The following is a 25,875-nucleotide window of genomic DNA, read 5'->3' as shown; positions in this document are numbered from 1 at the left end:
CTCGAGTTTAAAACTTAGAAGATTGAAAATGTTCAAAACTTTCCATAAATATACAATGTCATTATTGTCTAAAAGCTAAGGAATGTAGACTCTTTTCTTTTTCTTCTGAAAACATGTGGCCTTTTAAAAACTTGACCCAGACAGAATTAAGAGTCACCTGTGATTCTACATTGTTCCCGCTAGGTACGAAGTCCGTGTTCAAGCCTGCACTGCCCTCGGGTGTACCTCCAGTGAGTGGACATCTACCCAAACCCCAGAGGTCCCACCTCGGATGCAGCCAGCCCCACATCTGGAGGTGCAGACAACTGCAGGGGACTTCCAGCCCGTAGTAGCTGTGTGGTGGGCAGGGCCACTCCAGCCAAATGGAAAAATCATACGCTTTGAATTGTACAGAAGACAGACGGCAGCCTGGCCTGGTATGTCCAGTCCACTGTTAATCTACAACAGCAGCTTAAGCTCCTTCATAGATCCAGAGCTCCTGCCTTTCACGGAGTACGAATACCAGGTATGAAGTTTTCAAGATAAGATGGGGCACACCCATTGGAGATTCCCTTTATGATGTTCCTCACAATTCCAAAAGCTGCCTAAAGAGGGCGTAGTTTCTCGGAGGAGGTTGTAATACCCTTTAAATCTTTCTAAGCAGTTGGTGAGCAGAGGAAGGCTGTCCATTTGCCCTGTTCATTTGCCTGGTCCTTGGTCCATATCCTTGGTTTTCTGGTAGGTAGCAGATGGATTCTTTGTTAGTGATATGGTTTCTACTATCAGGTCCCCTTCTGCCTGTGCTGACTTGCTTGTAAGTACTCCCCAATCCATCCTTAGGGAAATCACCCACGGGGTGGGACAAAACAAAATGAAGCAGAGTGTAGACCTCACTGATCACTGTGCTCAAGGAAAAGAGTGAAGAGGGGAATGGAAAGGCTGTAACTAATCTGCCTGTGGAAATGAAGTAAGTTAATCAGTAGTTTAGAAGACACCGAATATCCCTTAAAAGACTGAGAATTGGGGATGATCTTCAGAGTCCTTGGAGATCTCTGAGATGCTTGCTTGTGAGGCTTTGTTTTGCCATTGGATCAGCATGCATTATTCCTGCAGCAGCAAGGCCATCTCCCGAGGAAGATGGATCTGATGTGTCTCACTGTCTCCCAGACAAGGGATATACACAGGGCTGCACTCAGACACACACTCACCTAAGACTTGGTTTCACCTAGCAACCTGGAATTTCCAAAGGCAGAAGTCTTGGTAGAATTACCCCTCAGCTCAGCTTCAAGACCTCTCTTTCTCAGTTCAAGCACTGTTCTCCCACCGTTCCATCAGCTTCATAGGCCCCCACACTGTCTCTCCTACTTAAGCCAGACTTAGTTTCTCTAACTTGCAGTTCAAAGAAGACTGCTGATAGATAAGCCCTGAAGGTCAGGTAAATACCAAGAAGAATCCTCAGATAGAAAAAGACTAAGCCGGGAAAGTTTGTCCAAAGGCTGTAACTCCGTTGGCTGAGTCTCTGCCTAGCAGGCAAGACTCCCCAGGTTCTGACCCAGCACTGCAGTAACACAGCAGGGTGATGCATGCTTGTCCTCCCAACACTCCAGAGGGTGAGGCAGGAGAATCAAATCAGAAATAACAATAAAATTACCAGCAGTTTGACAGATACAAATAAGTGTGATGATTTGATTAGAGGTAACATTTTATGCCTGAAAAGAGGATCTCAAGGCAACGTTGTATTTACACAAGTTGCAGGAAGAAGTTAGCATTGAACTATAAATCAACTCTTGAATTGAAGAAATACACAAACATAAATCCAAATTTATTGTTTGTAATTACAAATCTAAAAACTCTCTTAAAAGCAAGCGTGTCCTCTTGGTTGGGTGCCAACTATTTGGTTGCAATTGCAAGATCTAATCTGAATAGATGGGAGGCTATTTATAGTATTTATGTATCCCATTTACATATAAATGTTTCCACAGAAATAGTTTTATGATAAGACAGCTACCTAGATAATGCTGACGCAGTTACCGAGCAAACTAGAGATATACCTTATTATATTCCTTTTTAAAGATTTATTTATTTATTTCATGTATATAAGCACACTCTTGCTGTCTCCAGACACACCAGAAGAGGGTATCAGATCCCATTACAGATGGCTGTGAGCCACCATGTGGTTGGTGGGAATTGAACTCAGGACCTCTGGAAGAGCAGTCAGTACTTTTAACTTCTGAGCCATCTCTCCAGCCTACCTTATTACATTCTTGCTTTTAATTGTGTGTGTGTGTGGGTGTGGGTGTGTGTGTGTGTGTGTGTAACATGTGAGTGCAAGTACATGTGGAGGCCAATAGAGGGCATTTGATCCACTTGAGCTATAGTTGCAGGCACTTGTAAGCTGCCCAATGCGGATATTAGGAATAAATCTGGGTCCATTGCAAGTATTTCAGCCACCCTTGACTTCTCAGACCTCTCTTCAGTCTCCAAAATGAATTGAAAGAAGAGCAAACTGGAAGGTTTAGGACAGGATTTTGGCTTGTGTTGGAGAACAAATACCCATTGTTGCCACTCTCAGAAGCAGAATTCCATTAGAAAATGCCAGGTCCTGTATGGCCCTTCCTTTGTTTTGTTTTCTCTCATCAGCTTCATGAAAAATGTGTGGAGTTGTTCATGAGCCCTTGGTTCTCAATCACCTGGTCCTAAGTAATTGGAAAGAGCGCGGACTTTTTAGATGGCAGAAAACACTCTGAGATACTGAATGCAAAGTACTGATTACAGCTCCCTTGGCATGGCTGCCCCACAGGGGTAAAGCAAGACTGGACATCTATAGAAGTCTCAGCTTCTTAAGGCATTTATGTTCAAAGCATGAGTTGGATCTCTAGTTAGGGCTCTTACCAGGACTGAAGGATAATCAAAGAACCCTTGTCAGAGGCTGGGGACTCACATGCCACTGCTGCTTCAGTAACTACTCACGTTGGCTCTGAGCTATAGTCACCTTCTCCTTTACTTCATCAGTGCTGCTGGCATCACAAGTCAGAGCTAGCATGTCAACTTATTCTATGCTGTTTGTGAAACAGAGTCTTGCTGTAGCCTTGGGTGGCCTAGAACTCAAATGTAGATCAGGTTAGCCTTGAACCCAGGGACCTTCCTTCCTTCTGCCCCACCTTTGTCTGCATCACCAAGTGCTGACATTCAAGGTGAGCACCACAGAGGGCATCCCACCCTAGCCTTCTCAAAGAAAAGCCCCTACTCTTTCCCTGTAGGGGAAGAAATGAGGTCGGGACTTACTACAGTCCTGTCTCTATCAAAGTATGTTTTCCTTGTAAACCTGTTCATTCATCCCTGTCATCGTCATGTGGTTTTGGTATGTTCCTCTAGATTTTGGAGGTTAAAAGTGAGTACTGAGTAAAATCACACTTGGAGGAAAGTTGGGTCATTTTCATTTCAACACAGCTTTTTGGTGTCTGAGATTCTGCAGAGTCAAACACTGAAAGATAAATTATAAAAAAAACAAAATAAAACAAAACAAAAAACAAAAACAAAGATCATATAAGGTATAAAATCTGAATGAAGGTTATAGGAAATACCCATTTATATTTCACAAGGATGGGTAAGGTGGCTTTGTAGAACAATCCTGCTGAGTCCTATTAGAAATCCAACGGTCCTCATGAGTACTAAATAAAGGGCTGTCTACTAGAATTCCATCCTTAACCCCATAAATGTGCTTTCATGCCTCCATGCTGAATGGAATCTTTCCAGGAGGAGAACTTTCCTTAAATGTGACTATCAGGCTGAGCAATGAGATATCTCCACGCCCAATCCGTGTTCCCCCTAGAACACTTCCTATTGAACACCTCCCAGCCGGGTTGTGCTGACTTGTACTCTTTTACTGTAAACTTCCATCAGAAATCCCTAATGGATGGGTAAGCCACTTAGGACAGTGGTCTTCCACGGGCTTCCCGGAAAGCCTGGTGGGCCTCTCTCCTGAGCTGTCCAGAGCTTGTGCAGAGTTGGGGGGTGGAACCCAGGGCTTTGCACGTGCAGGCTGAGCAAGCCTTCTACACTGAGCTCTGCCCCCAGCCCTGCACTTTAGCTTTTACCTCAGGGAGAGATGTCTGGCTAATGAGCAGCTCCAGGTAATTCTGCATTCATATTCCTACTCTTGCTTAAGGCAATGACTCACCACGGAGTTGCTGGGGCCTGCCAGGGCTCCCCTTCACTGACTCGTGCTGACAGGGACTTAATTAGCTCTCCTGAAACTTCCCCACACTGACAGATTTTTTTTTTTGTAATAAGCACCCCCAACACACTCATAAGCTTCTGGTGCCTAGTGACTGGGTGACTGAGAATGTACAGCTCAACCTTGCAGGAGACTTTCTGACTCTAATGTGAGGTTCTGGTCTTGGGGCTAAAGCTGAGGGAGCCAGGGAAGGCTGGAGGCTGCTGGTTTCTGGCCAGTCAATGTTGTTTTCCAAGAAGAGAATGAAGGGAAGGTTGTAAAGGAAACACAGGAGGTGGTGTGTATAGTCCCCACCAAAGGCAAATAGATTTAAACCTCAGTGGGTCCCCATCAAAGCTACCAAAGTACAGGTGCTGAGATAGAAGGAGAGACAGTGGCATCTGGTCTTTGGATACTCAAGCAATTTAGCTTCTTCATGCCTTTCCTCATTGTCTTAGTTTACATTTGTTGTAACAGAATGTCACCAGCCATCTTATATAGGGTTTCATCGCTGTGAACAGACACCATGACCAAAGCGACTCTCATAAGTGATGACATTTAACTGTGGCTGGCTTACAAGTTCAGAGGTTTAGTACACTATCATCATGGTAGGAAGCATTGCATTGTGCAGGAAGACACGATGCTGGAAAAGACAAGAGTTCTACATATTAATTTGCAGGCAGCAGAAGGAAACTGTCCTCTGAAGACAGTCAGAAGAAGGCTCTGTGTGGAGCTTAGATATAGGAGACCTCAAAACCAACCCCCACAGTGACACACATCCCCCAGCAGGCCACATCTACTCAAACAAGTTCCCACCTCCTAATAAGTGCCACTTCCTGTGGGCCAGGCAAGTATTCAGACATATGAGTCTATGGGGGAGAGGGAGGCAAATATATTCAAACCACCACACAGAGCATGGACTTACACTGTTAAACCCTTATTTTTCACAATGCTGGAGATTTTTGAAGTTCCAAGGTTGAGGTGCCCATAGCTGCCATGTCTATGCTTGTGTCTCCAGAGTGCTGGGGTTAAAGGCTGGTGCCAATACAGCCCATGCTAATTTAGCCTTCACTTGATTGACCTATGTCATCTATAGCTTGTGAAATTTGACAAAAGAAATCCTGACCCAGAGCCTTTTCATTCAATGACACTGTTTAGGAGAGCACATGGGATCATCTTCAGATAAAAGAGGTGGCTGGTTGTGCTTCATTCCACTTGGCTTGGGTCCTGGGACCCTGACTGGAGCACTGGGGGAATGAAGAAAGGACAGATAGACATGTGTACAGCAGGGCTGGCGTCTGCGAGGGTTGGCAAACTTCTCAGGTGCTAAACGTCCAGGAAGAAGAGGAAGCCGCCATTGCTGGGTTTTTCACGTACCCATCAATGAGTGCAACACTCACACTTGCACAGAGCAAAGCTTTGTCTGAGCCTGGCCCATGTGAAGAATGACCTTGCCAGTTTCCTGTGAGCCCAAGTCCTTGGTGTCCACAGCCATGCCAACAATACGTTTTCATTAAGAGCTTCTTCTACTCCCTACAGAAGTAGCCATCCACAAATGAGCATAAGGACCTCTCAGCAGCAATGACTCTTATTACAACCTAGTCTGTTCATTTATTAATAAATTTATCTTAAAATTATAAAAAATTATGGTTTATAACTATAAATAAGAAATAAATCTATCATTTAAAAGCTATGAGTCCTTAGTGTCCTAGAGAAAACCCACATCATCAATATGATATCAAACCTATGTTCAGCCAGTGACAGGGGATCATGCTAAGCTAGACTGCTGTACCCAAGGGAATTTCCCCTGCTTATCTGGGGAGGAAACTAAAGGAATTCCTCAATACCAAGAGATAGCGCAGGCACCAGGCTTTGGGAACCTAAAGCAGGACAAAAATCTGTGTCCTTTCTTTGCTATTTCTCTGTCCCCTGTACCTCTCTCCCTCTGTCCCTTTTTCTCTCTCTGTCCCTTTCTCTCTTTCTCCCTCTCTCTCTCCCTTCCTTTCTCCATACCTCCCTCATCTTATTTCCCTCCTGAGTAGCTTTACCATATACAGCAGAGGCTTGTTTTAGGGTTTAATCAGAATATAAGTGAATGTGTTCAAGACACTATATGTAAGAACCATTCAACCAATATAGCAATGGTTAGAATCATTCTTACCTCCCTCCTTAATAAGCAAGGACTGCCCTTCAGCCTTGAGCCTGCCACAGCCAGACTCTAAGTTTAGCTTGTCATACCATGTGCCTTGCTAAGAGCTGAGAAAATGGAGCTCTCTGAGTGAGCATATCTCATCCCTCGGCCCACATTATGGAGGCTACTTGGCACTGTGAGAAATGCTTTTAGGCTGAAGCAAGAATTGCCTGTTCCCATACCAAAGACAACTTGTGAAGGCCATGGCTCTGTTTCTCCAACCTCTCAGAACTTCCATTCTCCAACTAAAAACATAGTTCAGATTGCAAAGTTTGCCGTGACTGAACTGTAAAGCACAGAGGTCTGAGTTCAAATTCTAGAACTCATGCTAAAAGTCAGGCAAAGAGATGAACACTTGCATAAGGGCCAAGAAAGAAGGCAGAGAGTGGGGAGAGACAGGGGCCTTGGGTTTCCCAGCAGGCCAATCTAGCTTACTGCAGGAGCTCCAGACCAGATGATGGCTCACAAAGATGGTAGATGGTAGTCAAAGAAAATCAGCTGAAGTTAAGCTCTTTCCTCTACATTTGTGCACATGTGTTCATTTGTACACATTCACATGCACACAAACACTCACTCAGAAAACCTTAGGGGACATTGAATTTCACATAGCCTCCCTTCTATCTTTTAATAATCAGGTGCATTATGAGACTAAGCATTGTGTGTTAGTGGGATGGGATGCAGACGTCTAGCAGGCCTATGCTCCATCCCCAGCCTTTCTGTACAGCTGGAAGAAGAGAATTCTGGTATGTATTAGTAGCCAGTCGTGGACTGTACCAATCTCTAATCAAGAGCACAAATGACTCTGAAGAGGGAGGGTGCTCTTCCAAGTCCATCCTTTCTTGTCTACAACTGGGTCACTCACACAAGGCCAACCCCCCCCCAACCCCCATCACAGAGAGTCTGATTGTACTTTTCTGTGGCAGATCCTAGCCTCATCTTGCTTGCTTTCTGATGCTGTCCCCAACCCCTTCCTAAGAATTTCAACATCACATTATAGCAGCATCTTTATCAAGCATGTTTTCTGTTTGGCTTTGGACTTGCATTTAATGAGGTACTAATCTCACTAACGTATTTCTGCCCAGTATGGAGGCTTTTGTTTGGTGAGTTTCTCCCACAAAAACTGAGCTCCCTCCACCTCATCTCGAACGGCTCAAGACTTCAAATGATTTATTGATGTTGTCTTACTCAGCCTGCCCATGGTCCTGATTCAGCAGAGTTTGTGCACATGGATGAAACTTTCCCACACCCCCCCCAAACAAAACATTCCCAGAGACAGGGAACTGGGGGCTGCCACTAGGCCATGGGTCACATCCCATTTGACCTTTGTTGCTTTATTCCCAGGGGAGACTCTGGCCTCCCTCAGGGCTCCATTCTTAAACCAGCATCATTGCTGGTCTTTCGCATTGCCTCTGGGACAGTTACACACACATCTAATAAACAAGAACACTTCCACATGAACACAGGCAGTGCTGGACTCAGAGTTCACTTGAGGAAAAATGGAACCTTCTGTTGTTTGTTGAGAATAAGACATTAAACACCCTAAAATTTTCTTCAGTGCAATGATGACAGGCAACTGTCCCTGCCCTTGTGGCTTCTCACTAACAGTCCTGCTTTTGTGGAATAACCGTGGAAATAGAGGCTTCTTGTGTTAGTTATTGACCCTCTTGCTGCCATAAAATGCCAGACCAAAGCAGCCTAAGGAAAAGGAGCGAATCAGCTCATGTTCCAAAGGATAAAGTCCACCGTGGCAGGCAGAGGCATGAGGAACAGGGGCTGACAAGCAACATTGTTCTGCAGACAAAAAGCTGAAGGTAACAATGAATTCTAATACTCAACTCACTTTCTCCTTTTTATTCACTTGTGCACCGATATGACAACAGTAAGAATCATTCTTACCCTCCCTCCTTAATAAGCAAGATCTGCCCGTCACAACAGTGGCCAGTCAAGTCCAAGGCACACGGCTCATGGAATGGTACCAACCACATCTACAGTGTTGGCTCTTCACCCCTCTGCTAACAGTGTAATGTCTGGAAGGTGTGCTCAGGGATTTGTGTCTATGCTGGTACTGAATCCCTTCAAGGTAGCAGCAGTGAGTGTTAACATCAAGTTCTTCAAGTCACCCAAAACGTGAACACTACCGTGGTCATGTGACACACCCAGCTACAGGATTGAGGAGGAGGCTAAAAAACTACAGCTTCTGCCACAGTATATGGGCTGGGGTTGTATCTCAGTGACAGAACTTGCTCAGCATTCACTAGCTCCCAGGTATGTCCCCTGAGCATACTAGAAGGAAATTAGTTACTAAAACCAAGTAGCCTGTATATAATGTATCTACAAACATTTTAAAAGTCTGAATATTTAAGAGATCTGGGGTTATAGCAGACCCAGAAAAAGATGCCTCTCTTCTTCAGAAACAGCTGTTTCCACCCCAAGGTTCTCATGGCCACACATGTTCTGCTGTGGACATAGGGTGCTCTTCACACAGAGCATAGCTTTGTATAAAAGAGATGCTTGAGTGGAACCACTCCACTGAGAAGTAAGGAGGCAACACTGCTCTATTTCTTACATCTCACAGGAGGGAAGGAAGAGAGGGAGGAAGAGAGGGAGGGAGGGAGGGAGGAAGGGAGGGAGGGAGGAAGAAAGGAAGGAAGGAAGGAAGGAAGGAAGGAAGGAAGGAAGGAAAAAAGGAAGGAAGGGGAAAGAGATGGGTAGGAGGGGGAAGAAAGGAGGGAAGGCGAGCATACCCCATTGCACTACCTTTTTTTGGTAGAACCCTTCCTGGGTTAGAGGATCACCCAGCCGGCTCTTGTTTGCCACTCTATGATGACTAAAACACCACTGAAAAAATTTGAAGATTGTGCTGGATTGAATCAGGCCAAAGGTGTAATTCTACCAAATTCTAAATAAGTGCCTTAGTCAAATGAAGTCATCATACCCACAGGTGGGAACAAAATGCTAAGATTGTAAGGAAATCTGATGCTCTCAACTTTGAGAAGATACGTGGCTCATCCATTGACTTATCTGTCCGTCAATGTATCTGATCAAGATGCCTATAAACATCTAGGCAACTGCACAGTCCTTCCCTTGATGCCTATAGACATATTTATACTAGAATCCAGAAATAAGATTCTGTCTATGATGGACTCACTGACTTGTTCCAATATTTCTTTTGCTTATCCTTGGTGACTTTTTTGAGAAATTCTAATTGATAATAAGGCAAATTAGAAAGTATCATCTAATGAAACAATCTTAATATAAGAACATTAGTGTGTGTGCTATGTGCACATGTGTTGTGCACGAACATGAGTGTGCATGCAAGTTGTGTGAGCATATGGCTTTACACAGAGACCTGAGTAGGGTGTCAGTTTTCTTCCTATGTTGCTTTCCAACTTATTGCCTTAAGTCAAGGTCTTTTACTGAACCTAAAGCTAAAGCTGTTAGGTGTTAGATGACTAGCTGTCAAGAGATACCTGCCTTTCCCCTCGATGCTAATATTATAGCAATAGGCAGCTTTGCTTGTTTTTTTTTTTTTTTTTTTTTTTAATGTGAATCCTGGAGATTTGAACTTGGGTCCTTGTACTTACACAGAAAATACTCTTACCTACTGAGTCATCTGCCCAGCTCAAGAAGAAAAAAAAAATGTTTGAAAGCCAGGCTTTTACTCTTAACCCTCAAAGTTCTAGAGAAAGGAACGATACAGAAAGATATATGGATTGAATTTCAAATTCTATAAGGGGTTTGAAAACCTTTATTGATCCACAGCAAGCAGTTGGGACACAGAAGTGAGTCACAGTTGTGCGCAGCCTTGCCACATCCTTCCGGGTCTTCCCATGGGAACAATATGATGGTGATCACTGCTGGCTTTTGAACTTTGCTATGTGCTAAGGAAGAAACATGTGAGGAACTTCACATGTATTAACTCATTTGTTTTAGTTTCCTTTCTGTTGCTCTCACAGATACCACAACAAAGCAACTCGAGGGACAGGGTTTGTTTAGATTATAGTTCACATTCCATCACTAAGGGAAGTCAAGGCAAGAACTCAAGCAGAAAACCATGGAGCACAGCTGCTTGTTGGGCCGCACAGGCTCATGCTCAGCTAGATGTCTTAGAACCACCTGCCCAGGGAATGGTGCTACACACAGTGGGCTGGGCCCTCCCATATTAAGTAAAAACCAGGACGATCTCCCACAGACATGTCCACAGACTGATGTGATCTTTGTAAGTCCTCAGTCAAGGCTTTCCTTCCAGATGACTCTAGGCTGTGTCAAGTTGACAAAGCTACCTAGGACCTTGGAGTAGTTCCATAAGGTGGGTACTGTTGCTTGTTTTGCATTATCAGGAACTTAAGTGACTCAGCCAATTACCCAGTTGAAGAGGGGAAAGGAACAATTCAGATCCTGACTCTGTAACTTGTATGTATTGTCCTAGTATAGGACAGCTCCTTCATACCATCCCTGTGAGAAGCACAGATGGAGTTCAGTAAAACTCACTAGTTCTTTAGCAAGTGATTTATACTCATTAACCTGTTGTTGTTGTCATCTGGTGTGCTGGTTTTTTCAACTTGATACAAACAACAGTCATCTTGGAAAAGGGAATCTTAATAGAAAAAATGTCTCCATCAGGCTGGTCTATAGGGAGGTCTGTGGGGGGTTTTCTTGATTAATATGGAAGGGTCCAGCTCACAGTAGGTGGTCCTAACCCTAAGCACGTGGTCCTGAATAAGATGAGTAAGCAAGTTATGGAAAATAAGCCAGTATGTAGCATTTCTCCATGACCTCTGCTTTGGTTCCTGCCTCCAGGTTCCTGCCTTGTCTTTACTCAGTGATGGAAGTGATATGGAAGTGTAAGCCAAATAAAGCCTGTTTTAGTTATTTTTATATTGAGAAAACACCATGACCAAGGCAACTTATAAAAGAAAGAGTTTAATTTGAGGATCAGCATTCCATGACCAACATGACAGGAAGTATGGTGGCAGGCCTGCAGGCATGGCACAGGAGTAGTAGCCGCCGAGAACTTACATTTGATCCAAAAAAAAACCAGTACCAACAGCTGGGGACCAAGTGTACAAGTATAGAGCCTATGGGGGCCCTTCTCATTCAAACCAGCGCAAACTTTTCCCAAGTTGGTTTTGATCAGTGTTATTTATCATGACAAACAAAAATCAAACTAGCACATCTGTAAAACAGACCGATTCCAAAAAGAAAGCCGAGTATAGTGAAATTAAAGGCTAGCACATTGACAGCTACACGAGATATTAAATTTTAATATTAAATGCACAGGAAGACTCAGTACCCTCAACCTCATAAAGAGAAAAATCAGAGTGGGAGGAGGACTTTTCCTGAGATCCGGTGGATACAGACTCTACTCTGTCTCTGTGAGGCGTGTCTCCTTGACATCTCACCTCTGGTTGCATCTGCTTAGCCTTTTGCCCCTATCACCACGCTAAGGTTCTACACAGGGTGTCTTTGCATAGGCTCTTCCTTTGAGACCTTTTCCTCTAGATCTTCACTCTGTGGCCTCTGCCTACCACATCCAGATTGAATGAATATCTCTCCTAAAAATTCTTCTGGGCAGACTGACCTCTTTCCTATGTGCTGTATGAAGACACGCATGTATACATGTGCACGCATGTGCACACACATTTCACCGTTTGCATATATGACTTTTTATATTCTGTACTATCAGTTCCTTTCTGGCTAGAATCATGCCCATTTCTTTCTGTTTCTGTGGATTGCCTCTTCTCTCTCTGCCCTTGGTCACTCTCATATGCCAGGTTGGAAATCAGTGTCTGACATATAGATGTGACTTGATCAATATCTGTTAAGTTCATGGATCTTACCTTGTATCTTAGTTCGCACATGGTCTACTTGATACTGCCTATAATCACCTGAAAAGGTGTCTCAGTGACTCAGTTATTTTGTTACTGTTATTACCAGGTTGGTCTGCTTGGCATGTCTGTTAGGGATCATTCTGACTGATAACTGATGTAGGAGGGGTGAGTCCACTACGGGAGGTACTATCCCTAGGCAGGTATATATGGAAGTTTGCCAAGCATTGTCCCATGAGAGGGTTGAAGAATGGCCTAGCACTCAGTATTTCCCTATGATTTCTGCTTCATGCTCTGACTTGAGTTGTTGCCCCAGTGTCCCTCAGTAATAGACAGGGGCCTGAATATGTAAGACAAATAAACCCTTTCCTCCCTGGTTTGCTTTTGTTCTGGGTGTTTTTATTGAAGCAGCAGGATTCCAATTATTATACCCAGTGAAGTCTATCTTCCCTGGAGATCACACTTCTGCCCGGCTCTACCCACCTACTGTGGAGACTGTGCATACTTTCAGGGTCTTACCAGTTGGGATTCAGTTGTCATTTTATTCAACATGATGAAATCTCCACTCAAAATGTAGACGTGGATCTTGCAACTCATTCCCTCTTTTGATTCAGTCCAAAGCCTAATCGTGAGATGACGCCACCCACATTTTGGGTGGGCCTTCCCACCTGACCATGATCGAGGTAAGACTCCTTCACAGGTATGCTCAGGGGCCAGCCCAGCCTGGACAGCCCCTCACTGAGGGTGATTGTCTGGTCATTCTAGGTCCTGTGGAACTGACAGGTAAAACTTACCATCATGAGTCATGTGGGGAAGGAGCACCGAATCTGGGCTCACGTCACCAATTTCTACTGGAAAGTCCTGCCTTACACTCAGCAAACTGCGTCAACTTCTGCGTACTTCAGTTTCCTCCAGAAGTGGGGCTTTAACGCCAGATGTGCGTTGGAATGATTCGATGCCTTCATTAAATGATTCAATACAGGAGCGTGGCCAATCTCTTGACACTGCAGCCAGAGAACAACTCAATCCAGTTACAGCAGCAGCAGCAACAACAAAATCCCACTGTGTTTTCAGGAAGTTTAGAGTTGTGTGTCAGGGTGAATTTCTCTCTCAGGGAAGGGACGGTCCATGGGTGAGACACACCTAACAGCACATGCAACAAGCTAGCTAAAGGGCAAAGGGGACGTCTGGTCTTCCTATGCATTCTCTCCGCGGGCCGGATGATACGGAGTTTCTGTTTCCTCCAAAGGAGGCAGGGGCAGGCAGCACCAAACCTAGCATGTAGAATACCCCAAACCTTCATTCGTACGGAACATGGACTAAGGCTAACTCACTGTTTTCACTGTATTTTAGCCAGTTCTCCCACCTCATAGTCATGGCCCGACCTACCAAGCAATCCCAAGCAGGGCAACAGCAGCGTCCGCATCGGGAACAGTAGACAGCCATTTCTAACTGGGACACGGCTCCTAATTTCTTCAGTCACTTCATATCTCCGAATTTCAAAAGTGCCAGTAGAAAGTGAGGCAAGGTCCTACTGTCACCTTCTTCCCTCTGGTTCCCAGAATTCAATCAAAATCACGTTTCTTCTCGCCCGATCCAAAGTATCGGGGATGAAAGGAACCAGGAATACAGGAACCCCCATACAAGAGAGATTCTCAGAGATTCAGCAGGGTCTCTGGCAGAGGAGCTGGGCAGAGCCCCTTTGATGATGAAAGGCGGGATCATGAAGCAGGCAGCTTCACATGAGCCCTCCAAGTAGCCTCGCCTGGCTGGAGCCTGTAGGCTGTTCACAAAATAAAATGATTCCATAGTGTTATAATTACAGATTTATTGCTCTCTCCCTCCAGCCATGAGCCTCTCTACCTACAGTTCTGGCAAAGATCATTCCGGCGTGTTATTATTCAAACATATTCAAAACCCACGGCAAGCTGCCCCTTAAGAAGGCATTAGCGTGAACGCCAAGGGAACATACTCCAAGACTGTAGAGGGGGCCGATAGGATTTCCTTGATTGTATCTTTTTATTTATGAGGCATAATTTATGAGTGCCGGGGAGCAAACTGTGTTGACTGATGACTAAGGCGCGCCAAGGCCATAAATCAGAAGCCATGGAAGATGCGTGGATTGTGATCGAATCTATTGAATTAGCTGTTGGCCCAAGCCAATACAGGTATTGGAAAAACCCTTTTAATATCTATTTGTCTCCCTCGTGGGAGCGTGATAACAATCACATTCCATGCCCCTGGGAAACAAATAATTTAATTGTTTGCCTGTTAACATGCAACCTATTTACTCTACTGATTAATGACTGGTATGGATGGTCAGACTCTGCCTTCTTTTCTTCTTTTTTTTTTTTAATTTCTGATGTGAATTGTTAATGCCGTATTTACATTCTCTGGTTTGTATAAACAGTGAGGTCTCTTCCTCGCTGCTACATGAAATAAACTTGTCCTCGAAACGATCAAAATGCTGCTCAGCGTAACATCCCACGAGGAATATTTTTAATCCGACATTCCAAAAGGAGCTGTGTGATAGAATGCCATCAATGTTGTTAAAGTGCACATCACCCAAGCATGAGGTCAGGAGTTCAATCCCCTAGAACCTAGTATAAATATAAAAAGTAAATTTTAAAAAATCAGCCAGTTTAGTAGCACATACTTGCAATAATAGTGCTGCTGAGAGACAGATAGGATCCCTGGGTCCCACTGGCTAGTCAAGCTCCAAGTGAGAAACCCTGCCTCAAAAATTAAGGGGCAGAGTAATTGGTAAAGACACCTGGTGTTGCCTTGAACTTGTCAGGTTTCAAAGATGTTTCAAGGTATTGATGCTAATGTACCTGTGAGGAGAAGTTGGAACATGATTATGCCTAGATTTCTGTTCTTAGCCCTATGGTTTTTTGCAAAGAATATTGGTGTAAGAATCAGCTGGAGGTATTGAGATCACTGGTTCTAAGGTCCTCTCACCAGAAATGCTGGTGCCAGGACCCGAAATGACATGGAAGACCCTGGACAGCAGCAACTCCTGACTTACTCCTCTGAAAACATGCATTTCCAAACTGTCCTTGCTATATTCCCAGCTGTGCAGGGGATGGCAGCTTAGTGGCAGGTGTTCACACTTCATGCAATTAAAATTATTTAAGTCAAAATACAGTAATTAGTCTTTGAGGGAAATGAGTAAATTAAAGAAGAGCTTCGTATTTTTAATGGACAACAAGAGAAAGGATGGTGGCTGTCGGTAGTTAGATTAAATACATGCTGCACTGAAAACAGCCATGTATATACATGTTGATAGCAAAGCAACCTGACATCATCCATGTGCTGATCATTTATTAAAATCTTCTTTCTACATTTGCACTGTAACATTTCCCATTGTTAACAACAGAAGCATCAAACACAACCCAACTTGATCCACTCTGACGTGCTCACCTTTTTAACAGTACCCTACTGGGAAGTTCTAAACTGTAATGTGTGGGGTTAAGTTCACTACATGCATATAAAGTGTTAGCAAATGTAAATAATGAGCCTTTGGGTGGACACTGTAGCCACCATGAGCTTGTTTATTGAAGAAGAGCCAGTAGGTGAGGGGGATGCCCTGGGTGTAGACAGTTCTTTATCTCCACTCTTCATTATGGAATTCATAGTAGGCAATGCCATATCTGTCCAAAACATACGTGGTTTTCTGCTTTTTATATTGATCCATTAAAGCTAAAAGGCCAGGAACCTGGAGAATGAGATTCTGTGGTGGAATGCCTGCCTTGCACACATTAGGTCCTACATTTATCTCCTAGATGAAAAGCTAAAATCAAACCAATACACTGTTCTGAATTTCCTATACATAATCTGTGTACTGTTTTCATCCATCCATGTTAGTCAGCTTCCTGCCACTACAACAGATGCTAGAGGAAACTGTAATACCGGAAGTTAACCTGTAAGCCTAGCCGTTAACCCGTAAGCCCCCCCCAGTCCAAGGACCAGGTTACTTCCTGGAATGTTGGGAGTTGTAGCTCTTAGACAAAAACAAAGCCACATGGAAAAATATGGTAGCCATATGGGTTTGTTCTTCAAAAGTCCCCATAACACATGTCTCGGGGTCACTTAGCTGGGAATTCCAGAAGCTAGTCCTGACCAAAGCTCATCCTGGTCAGTATTTAGTTAAAAGCTTGCTTCAAATCTGGTTCAAATTATGGAACTACTTTTTCTTTTGTGAATCTCAGAATTAACAGTAACTTACGGAGGGCAATATTTATGTGGGCTGTTTCAGAAGTCACACACATAGCCACCGATGTCCATTGTGTCCGGTTCTGTGGGAAAACGCAGCATCATGGCGGGAGGACACAGTGGAGCAAGCGGTCCCCCTCACAGCACCAGGATTATGAGAGAGAACTCCCCAATGACCACTTTCTTCTGACTGGGTCTTGCCTCCAAAACATGTCAATATCTCATAAAGTTCCAAATTCCTAAGTGGGCTGATCCAGTCTCTCCCCAAAGCTGCCACCTGTGAAGATGGGTGCTTTGGGGCCAAACCTTCAACGTGTGAACTTTTTGTAGACATTTATCGTAATGCCACAGTGTCAAGTGTCACCAAATTCAGTGACCGTTTCTAAAAGAAACCGTGGGCCTAATCTGTGTTAATGTTTTAATTATGAACCCAGAATTATACTTTAGGCCATGCCTTGCTTAGCTCTGCATAAATAAAGATGATAATGAACTTTTGATGGTAGACATTTTTCTTCACAGGGACTGGGCATGGAAGGGGAAGGTGGGTCAGAGCAGACTGAGAAAGGTTACTGTCACAGCCTCTCTGTCTTGTCTTCTGGTATTTGGTATAACACACATGGACTCCTTTCCTGCCTGCGAGTCCCACCCACCACGCTTCAGTTTGTCAGATTTCTCTTCTCAGTAACCATTTCCATCTTCGCTGTAGCTCATGTAAATAGGCTGATCCTGCTTTGCATAAGCATGTTGATTTATATGAATGCTATTTTGATCTCAAATTGATTGAATACTAAAAAGGAAGTCTGGGGAGGGGAGAGCAATGTGTTATGAAGGTCTCTTGTCAAAGACGAGAGAGAATTCTAGCTCCTACATACATTCCCTGCTAGGACAAGAATTCTGTATTGTCCATATTTTAGAAGATAATATTCCCAAATGCATGGACACCTACACACCGAAGCTCACTTGTTTTTTAATATGATGGGCTAAAGTTTGGAAAGAAAACTTGAGTTTGGTTCCCAGTACCCACACAGGGCAGCTCATAACTACCTCCAACTCCAGCTCCACGGGAGCTGATGCCCTCTTTTGGCCTCCTCAGGAAGCTGCAACCATAAGCACATAGCTACACTCTGACATACAGACATCCACAACTAATAATACAATTATTAGTTTATATCACAACTTGAAAATAAGTCTCCAATTGGTCAAAGCCTGTAGCACAGGAAGGTAGGAAGGTCAGTGCTGACTCCCACAGCAGCATTACAATCCCATGGTGGATCTACACAGCAAATGATGGATAATAACGTATTGAATGAAGACCATAACTGGGAAAAGAGGGATCCTAAAGAAAGAGAGGAGGAAGAATAAGAGGGGCTATTTAGAAGGTGGCTACAGCCCAGCAAGAAGACACGAGGGCAGGGAAGGTCAGTGGGTGGGGAAGCACAGAAAGAAAAAAATAATAATGATGACATATATGCATGAAGATGTCATATTGAAATCCGTCTGTGTTCTTGCTTTAAAAATTAATATTAAAAACAAGAAGTGAGCTCTCTCAGCCCTGGGCTAGACTGTTCCCTAGGCTTCTTTTCATGACCCCTTTCTTCTGCATCTCTCCCCAGCCTCTCACCTGCATGGTGGCTGTCTCCGTGGGTACTCAGCTATTTGCTGGATTTGTTTAATATCAAACCTCCTTCTATGGGCTTCCTTCTTGCGACCCTAATTAATGTCAGCATGCCCTTAAACTGCCAAGAGCCCGTTCCTGCCAGGGGATCTGATATGGGCCTTTGTACCCTACTTTATGGCTATCCTAGAAGACTGTATTTTTAAATCTTGTCAGTCTTCTGCCGTGAAAGGCCTGTATAACATCCCTGCAAAGATGCTGTTTAAGGTGGTCGGTCTCCACTCACCAAGCCTGGCACCCTCCCTCTTGGGGCCTGACATCTGATCTCTTTGTTAATAATCTAGCCTTCTACCCCTGTAGCACTGACCTTGGCCTTTTCACAGGAGACAGGAGCCGCTTGGGAGGGACTCTGATTTGGACATTAGCTGGCATTATCGAGGAGATAGCCTCTCGTTTCTCCCTCTCCAGCCCATCACAGGGAACATGTTCAGCTGAGACAGTTTACCCAACACATCCTCCACCTTGTGGGTTAAGGGACCTGACCTGATCTAGACCTTCACACCCATGTATCTTATATACACATGGCAGCAACCTGCAGAATCCAAAGCTCAGTTTACCAGAAAGGGCACAGTTTCAGCCCTCATTCACAAACTCTTTTGCCATACAGATACACAAAATAGGGTTTTACTCAGAGTACTTTGAAACAAGGAGAATATAGAATTGTGAGGGCCTGTGAGCAAATCAGGAGAGGGCATGCTCTTTAAAGAGCTGGTTTTACTAGGAAGGAGGTTGGTTTTCTTTTTAGAAAAGAGAGCCAGGGGCAATCCTGTAGGTGAGGGGCTGGAGATTTACATTTGACTGCAGCTCCCCTTCAGAAATTTGCTTTCACAGAGACTTCTGCCCCAAGGAAGGAACACAGACACTGGTAGGACTCTGCTCCGAGTTAAAAGTCTGGAGGTTGTTTCTTCTCTGCAAGGTATAGTGGTGTAGGGACAGAACAGGATGGAACTCACCTCGGGTTTTCCTAGATGGCTTGTTTTTAAACATCTTTCATGCCTCCCAATACTGTACATACACACTCAGGCAAGCTTTCCCCATTTGCCTTAATGGGCCATGACAGTTTATTTATTTTTTTAATAAACACGGCAAAAGACAGCCAATGAGAAAAAAAAAATTCCCCAAAGTTGGAGTTGCACCAGAGAGCTTAGTAAGAAACGCCAGTAGGAGACACAGTCCTCTTGCGTTGCTGTCTCCATCGATCATTCTGATTGATCACTGTGTGGTTGGCTGCTATTGGGCCTAATTTAACCCTATATGCTCGCACATCCATCCACTGGGTGTATTGTACCTGACATTCTACAAATTACTCACTCATGCAAATGGCGACCCAAGGCGACCTTTTAGGATATTCGTGTTTAATTATACAAATGGTTCTTGATAAATAAGATTACACATCTCCCCATATGTTTATGCCCTCCTTGATTAAAGGAAATTTGATTTTCATGCAGATTTAATGGAGACAGTGTTTAAGAATTGCTGAGTTCTATGGAGTCCCGGAATTCATCCACTCCGAAGGAACAACAACAATTTAAAAAGAAAAAGAAAAAGAAAAAGAAAGAAAAAAGAAAAGCCAACAACCAAATGCTGTTCCACTGCTCCAAAGAGGCAGAGAAGAACTACATTTTAGCCAGCAATCTACCTGTAGAATTACTTTACTGATACCCTAGAGAGTTACTTTCTTGTTCTATGATTTTTTGTAATTTTAAACTTGCAAGATCAAAGTTTATCTCATTTGTTGTGTTTTGTTTTAAAAAAAAAAAAAAGACCCAGAATGTGTGTTGTAGAGCCAGGTATGATGAGGTGGGAGGGGTTCCTCAGTGGGCCCATGCCAAGGTATCCCTTCCCCCTGAGGTACCAGCCATAGGGTATAGTATAGAATAGAGTTTATTTAGAGCATGGGAGGGAGAGTTGAGTAGGAAATAAACACACTCTCACATGCACACGAACACACACGGAGAGAAAGTGGGAGGGAGAGAGGGAAAGAGGGAGAGAAAGGTCAACCAGAAGGGGCTGGAGAGATGGCTTATCAGTTAAGAGCACTGACTGTTCTTCCAGAGGTCCTGAGTTCAATTCCCAGTAATCACATAGTGGCTCACAACTATCTGTAATGTGATCTGATGCCCTCTTCTGGTGTGTCTGAAGACAGCTATAAATAAATAAATAAATAAATAAATAAATAAATAAATAAATAAATAAATAAATAAATAAGTTTGGCAGAGAGAGAGAAAGCAGGAGGAAGGGGAAGGGGAGAAAAATATCAGAAGGGGGGTCAAATAGCCCCCTTTATTGAAAGCCAGGCCAACAGGTAACTGTTGGGCAGAGTCCAGAAGGAATTCTAACACCAATTGGTGACTGATTTATCTACTTTTACTTCTTATTGAGACATATGACTATGTAGCCTAGTTATTCTAGAACTCCTTATGTAGCAGAAACTGGTCTTTGACTCTCAGAGATAAGCCTGCCTCTGATTCCAGAAGGCTAACAGTAAAGGTGTGTGCCACTAAGCCCACACCTGATTCTCTTCTCCAACATAAGGGTACCTTGGTTGTGATTGGTCTTGTTGATTCTTTTTGAGGTTTGGGCAGTGAATTCTGCAGGCAAAGCAGCAAGTAACTGGACACGGTGTAGAACTGGGCCTGCCCCACCAGAAGGTCTTAAAGCACCCACATTCCACACTGTCTCCTCCACCCAAGCAGTGGTCAACATCAGTGCACCGTCAAAACCCAATGGAAACATCAGCCTCTTCAGGGTCTTCTCCAACTCCAGCGGGGTGCATGTCACGGTAAGCACGCAGCTCTAAGAGCTAACAGAGTAAGGCTCTTCCTAAAAGCCACTGCCTGGGTTCTCTGGCCCCTTGATATGATTATATCTAAGGGTTTCTATGGGTCTAATTTATCTTTTTCGGATGAGCAGTTTATATCTTTGTCCACTGGTTGTAAGCTTATTGTGTAGAGGGTTTGTGGATTGAGAATTTGACATATAAATCTGTTTGATAAGTTAATGGATGTGGAGTCATGTTTGTACAGGGGTGTGGAGGACAGTGTGTGCAAGCTTGTGGATTTTGTGATAGCATCTAGGTGCTTAGCTCCATGCTAGGGTGGCTCCCTGAGAGTGGGACCACGGTGCTGATAACAACAGAACATTTTAATATTTACTGCAACAAAAAGGGATTGCCAAGACCTAAACCCATCTAGCAGGCACACTGTGAGGGAGAAAACTCACTTGGTGTTTCTTCTAATGTGGGTAATAACTATTGTCTTTTCCCCATTGGTTGGGTCTCACCTGACAGTCTTTGGAGACGGGCTGGTTTTAAAAGAAATGAAGGAAAACCAGAGGGGAAGGGAGACATGCTGTTTAAGTCACTTAAATTCAGAGAATGGGGGGAGTGTATGAAAGTTTTTATGGGTGGGGGCATCGAAACATTTGCATACGGTTTTACAAGGTGAGGAAGATAAAAATACATTAAGTTCTTGTCATAAACATAAGTTTTTCAGTATTTGACAGAGAAGACTGACATTTAATGTTCTTAATAGCTAGGAACCCACCACTAAGCCAGTACCTGTGTTCTGTAGAGGAATAGACTGAAAGTTACCTACTCTCTAGTCTCGTGCCTCTATGGTAGGTCTGAGGTCTCTCCCCTGTGGCTCATGAAGATGTGGAGATGATCATACTCTCTTCACATAAGCTTACAGAGAGATTGCAAAGATCCCAGTATTACATTATGAATTATTTAGACCAATTTAGCAACGATTTGGGCAAGTGTGGAGAAATCCTCTGAGGCCAGCATGCCCGATGTGGAAACACAATTTCCCAAGAAGCCCTACATACAGGCACGGCTCCTACTGCATGCAAACAGGATATTAGCATATGTTCTACAGGGTTTCATATTCAATAAATATAGATGATGTAAATACAATCAGCCCTTGATTATCCATGCTTATAAAATGATAATATTAATAAACCCAAATAATTTCTATGTGGAGTGCATTTTATTCATTTAAAAAAAATAGCAGGTAAGTCCTTAATTATGTTATTCATGTCGATGTGGAAATTAATTCCCAGCTTCTGAGCACTTCTTTCCCAAATGAGGTCAAAAGTTTGCTCCAAATAAATCAAAAGTTTATAGCTCTGCAAAGATAAGTGGCGTCGTAAAGCAGCAATCTGAGAGGAAGGTGGGCTGGCAAACATTAAATATTTGCACACGCCTCTGATATGGGTCCCAAAGCGTTTTGGATGCACAAGTTCCATGCAGATTATTACAGTAAACTGTGAAATTTAGCAGTAGAAAGATAATCCAAATACAGATTATGATTTTTTTTTGTCATTTTGTTGCAGAGGAGTTCTTTTGAAAGTCATTAAATTCAACCTGTATTTTGAGCACTTGGTTCCTTTTTCTAGTACATTCCTAAGTTTAAGAAAGGGATAGTATCATGCCTTGCCATCTCTTTCTTGTTACCTGTTATGCTCACTGGACTCTTATATTATAAATACCCATCTAGTTTGGTCATTCCAAGAGTTAACATGCTGCTAAGCATCTCATTGCTTCTCCTAAAGTGCCTAGTGTGGGATCCATTCAGAGCAGGAGGCATGCTGTCTCTAACATGTGACAGTCTCATCTGGTCCTCTCCACTGCAGCTGTCTGAAGGCGTGGCCACCCAGCAGACCCTTCATAATCTGAAACCCTTCACCACCTACACCATTGGGGTTGAGGCCTGCACCTGTTTCAACTGCTGCAGCCGGGGACCGACAGCCGAGCTGAGGACCCACCCTGCTCCACCCTCAGGGTTGTCTCCTCCCCAGGTCCAGACACTGGGCTCAAAGATGGCCTCCTTCCAGTGGACTACCCCTCGGCTCCCCAATGGTATCATTCACAGGTAACTGTCAGTGGAACAGATTAATAAACCAAAAGGTGACAGGGCACAGAAGCCCTGCCGTCCCCAAAGAGTGCATCCAGAAGACAAAGCACTCATTTGAGCAGCTTTGTTCCTTGAAAAGTATTTAAGCCATGAGCCAACAAATGCATCTTGAAACAAGCAAGACAGTGCACCATGTCTGTGTTCATTAATAAAAGATGCTGCCCTAGGGGTTCCCTGGGAGCCATGTACTGCTGGTCTCAGCTAGAGCAAAAGAGATCTCTCTGGTTAGCTGGGAATTGCCCTGACCTAAGTTAAAATGTCAGAAGGGGCCTCCATCTCAAAGCACAAACAAATCTTCATTCAGAATAATCTGGAGGGAAAGAGATTTTCTTTATTCTACATGAAAGACAACAATGAATCCCTCTCAAGAGAGCCACATATTTAATCTTTATTTATGGAAATGATTTCTTGTGGGGCTGGAGACATGGCTCAGTTGGTAGAGTGCTTACCAGGCTTAAGAACTGGTCTTTTACCACCCCCCACCAACTCACAAAAAGATTTTAGGTGTGGTAGCACATACTTAGATATCCCAGAGCTGAGATGTTAAAGGTAGGAAGAGCCCTGGAGTATCCTGGGCAGCTACCCTAGCCTATTTGGCAAGCTCCAGATGAGTGGGAGATGGTTTCTCTCAAAAAATAAAAAGGTAGAAATGGGTCCAGACAGATGGCTCTGTAGCTTCAAGCACTGACTGCTCTCAGAAGACCCAGGTTCAGTTCCCAGCACCTGTGTAGCATTTTACAACCATCTGTAACTTCAGTTCCAGTGGTTCTTGCACCCTCTTCTGGCCTCTGCTGGCACTGCATGCACCCACGATACAGGCATACATACAATCACAGCATCCATACGCATAAAAAAAAAATCTTAAAAAAGAAACAAGAAGACAGCTCCCCTAGTTGTCCTCTTGTCTGCACACAGAGGTACTCACACCTGCAATGCACACAGGTACCAGTCTGTATGACAGTTCATGAGGACGCTGCACACACCTTCCCACATACTTTCACATCTCATTCCCCTGCAGTATCAACTCGGGGTGGGGAGGTGTCTCTGAAAGCAGTTTCCCAGAAAATGGAGTTTTTAAAAATTTGCAAAATGTCTACCCCCCCCCCCAAATCTAATCAACTTTGAAAAGCAATCAAACCCACCACGTGTCTTCTTTCTCCACACCCCTGCCCATCCCAGCTATGAACTGCAGCTATATCGAGCTTGCCCTCCTGACTCAGACCCACACTGCCTTCCCAGCCACCCAGAGAGGAAGTACTGGGGTCCAGGGCACAGAGCCAGCCTGGCGGGGCTTCAGCCTAATACTGCCTACGGGGTGCAAGTGGTGGCCCACAATGAGGCAGGCAGCACGGCTTCCGGGTGGACGACCTTCAGCACCAAAAAGGAGAGTAAGTATGTAGGCTGTGATGCTGTATGAGAACCAGAGAAGCCCGTGTAACTGGACATCACAGGGACAACCACTGAGACAATCGTGACGATAGAGACTAGAAAAAACTCCCATTGCATTTACGAGGGTAGAGGTTCAGGGCAAGTGGATAGCCTAGGCTAGCCTGGAATTTACTATGTAGGCCAGGCTTGGCTGTTCCCATTGTCTGTCCTCCCACCTTTGAGGAGTTCAAGTTAAACTGTCACAGCCCTCAGCACACAGAGGAGAAAGAATGGAAGGTGGATGATCATGAGAGAACCCATTGTTCTTTTACAAGAGGGCATAGAACCAGTAAAATGTAATACATAATAAGAAATGTTAAGAATCTTAACGTTGATTGAGCGTTCAATATAATTGAAGGTATATGACTTGATTTTTAGTAATGGCTAACTTGACTAACAAGCACTAAACTCCGGATTAACTGACAACCAGAATTAGCCAGTTTTGTCATACCACTAGGGAGCACACATGGTAAAGTGGTAAATGTATTCTGATTATAAAGGCAGAGGGTGTGAAGTGACACAACTCTGGCCTCAGGTACTTGGTGGCTTCCTACCTTGATTGTTAGGTGAGGGGCTGGACCTCTGAGAGAAATCAATTTCCTTCCTTCTTTCTTTCTTTCTTTCTTTCTTTCTTTCTTTCTTTCTTTCTTTCTTTCTTTTTTCTTTCTTTCTAGTTTTTAAAGATTCATGTGTGTGTATGTGTGCGCGTGTGTGCGTGTCTGAGTGTATGTGTGTGAGAGTGAGAGAGAAGGAGGGGAAAAGGGAGGGGGAGGGGGAGAGGGAGAGTGAGAGGGAGGGGGAAAGGGAGAGTTAGAGGGGAAGGGAGAGGGGGAGGGGGAGGAGAAGAGGGAGAGGGAGGGGGAAAGGGAGAGTTAGAGGGGAAGGGGGAGGGGGAGAGGGGAGAGGGGGAAGGGGGAGAGGGGGAGGGGAGAGGGAGAGACTGCGTGCACACGAGCACACACACCTGTAGATACAAGAAGAGGATGTCAGATTCTCTTGAAACTAGAGGTTCTGGGAACCCAACTCTGGTTCTCTGCAAGAGCAGCCAGTGTTCTTAAACTGCTGAGCCCCAGGGCCAGCCGTCTCTCCAACCCCAGGACCCAATCTTCACAGGGTGTTTTAAGGGTTAAATAACATCAGCTATGTCAAGACACAGCACTACTTCCTGTTTCCTCAGGCCCCTCCAGGCAGCTACATAAACCTGAGTCTCCATTAGACAGAAATCACATTTATTTCCTTAAATTCTACAAGTCCCATTTTCTTTTGTACTGCTAGGAATACAGGGAGATTTATTAGACCTGTATGGTAGAAGAGAGCTTCGGAAAAATAAAACTTCATATTGGCCTGAGATACTAAGCAGGCCCGAGCTACAAACACACAGCCACTGAAGAGGGTTTGATGATTCTTGGTTTTAGTGGCACATTGCT

At 44.1% G+C, this 25,875-nt stretch overlaps 1 protein-coding gene across 1 annotated transcript in view; it reads left to right on the top strand.

Annotated features, from left to right (window-relative positions):
- The window catches only part of USH2A (usherin), a gene marked incomplete at both ends in the record, with an annotated part of 645,989 nt that overhangs the window by 603,313 nt on the left and 16,801 nt on the right, over positions 1-25,875 (top strand). The window contains 4 exons of the mRNA XM_080923960.1: positions 184-505; positions 20,680-20,886; positions 22,740-22,978; positions 24,200-24,408. Coding sequence (XP_080780086.1) covers positions 184-505; positions 20,680-20,886; positions 22,740-22,978; positions 24,200-24,408 — 977 coding nt within the window. The remainder of the gene's footprint in view (positions 1-183; positions 506-20,679; positions 20,887-22,739; positions 22,979-24,199; positions 24,409-25,875) is intronic.

The sequence above is a fragment of the Micromys minutus genome, assembly GCF_963924665.1.
Source record: "Micromys minutus genome assembly, chromosome: 1".
Classification (NCBI taxonomy): domain Eukaryota; kingdom Metazoa; phylum Chordata; class Mammalia; order Rodentia; family Muridae; genus Micromys; species Micromys minutus.
This window is presented reverse-complemented; position numbering and strand designations above follow the sequence as displayed.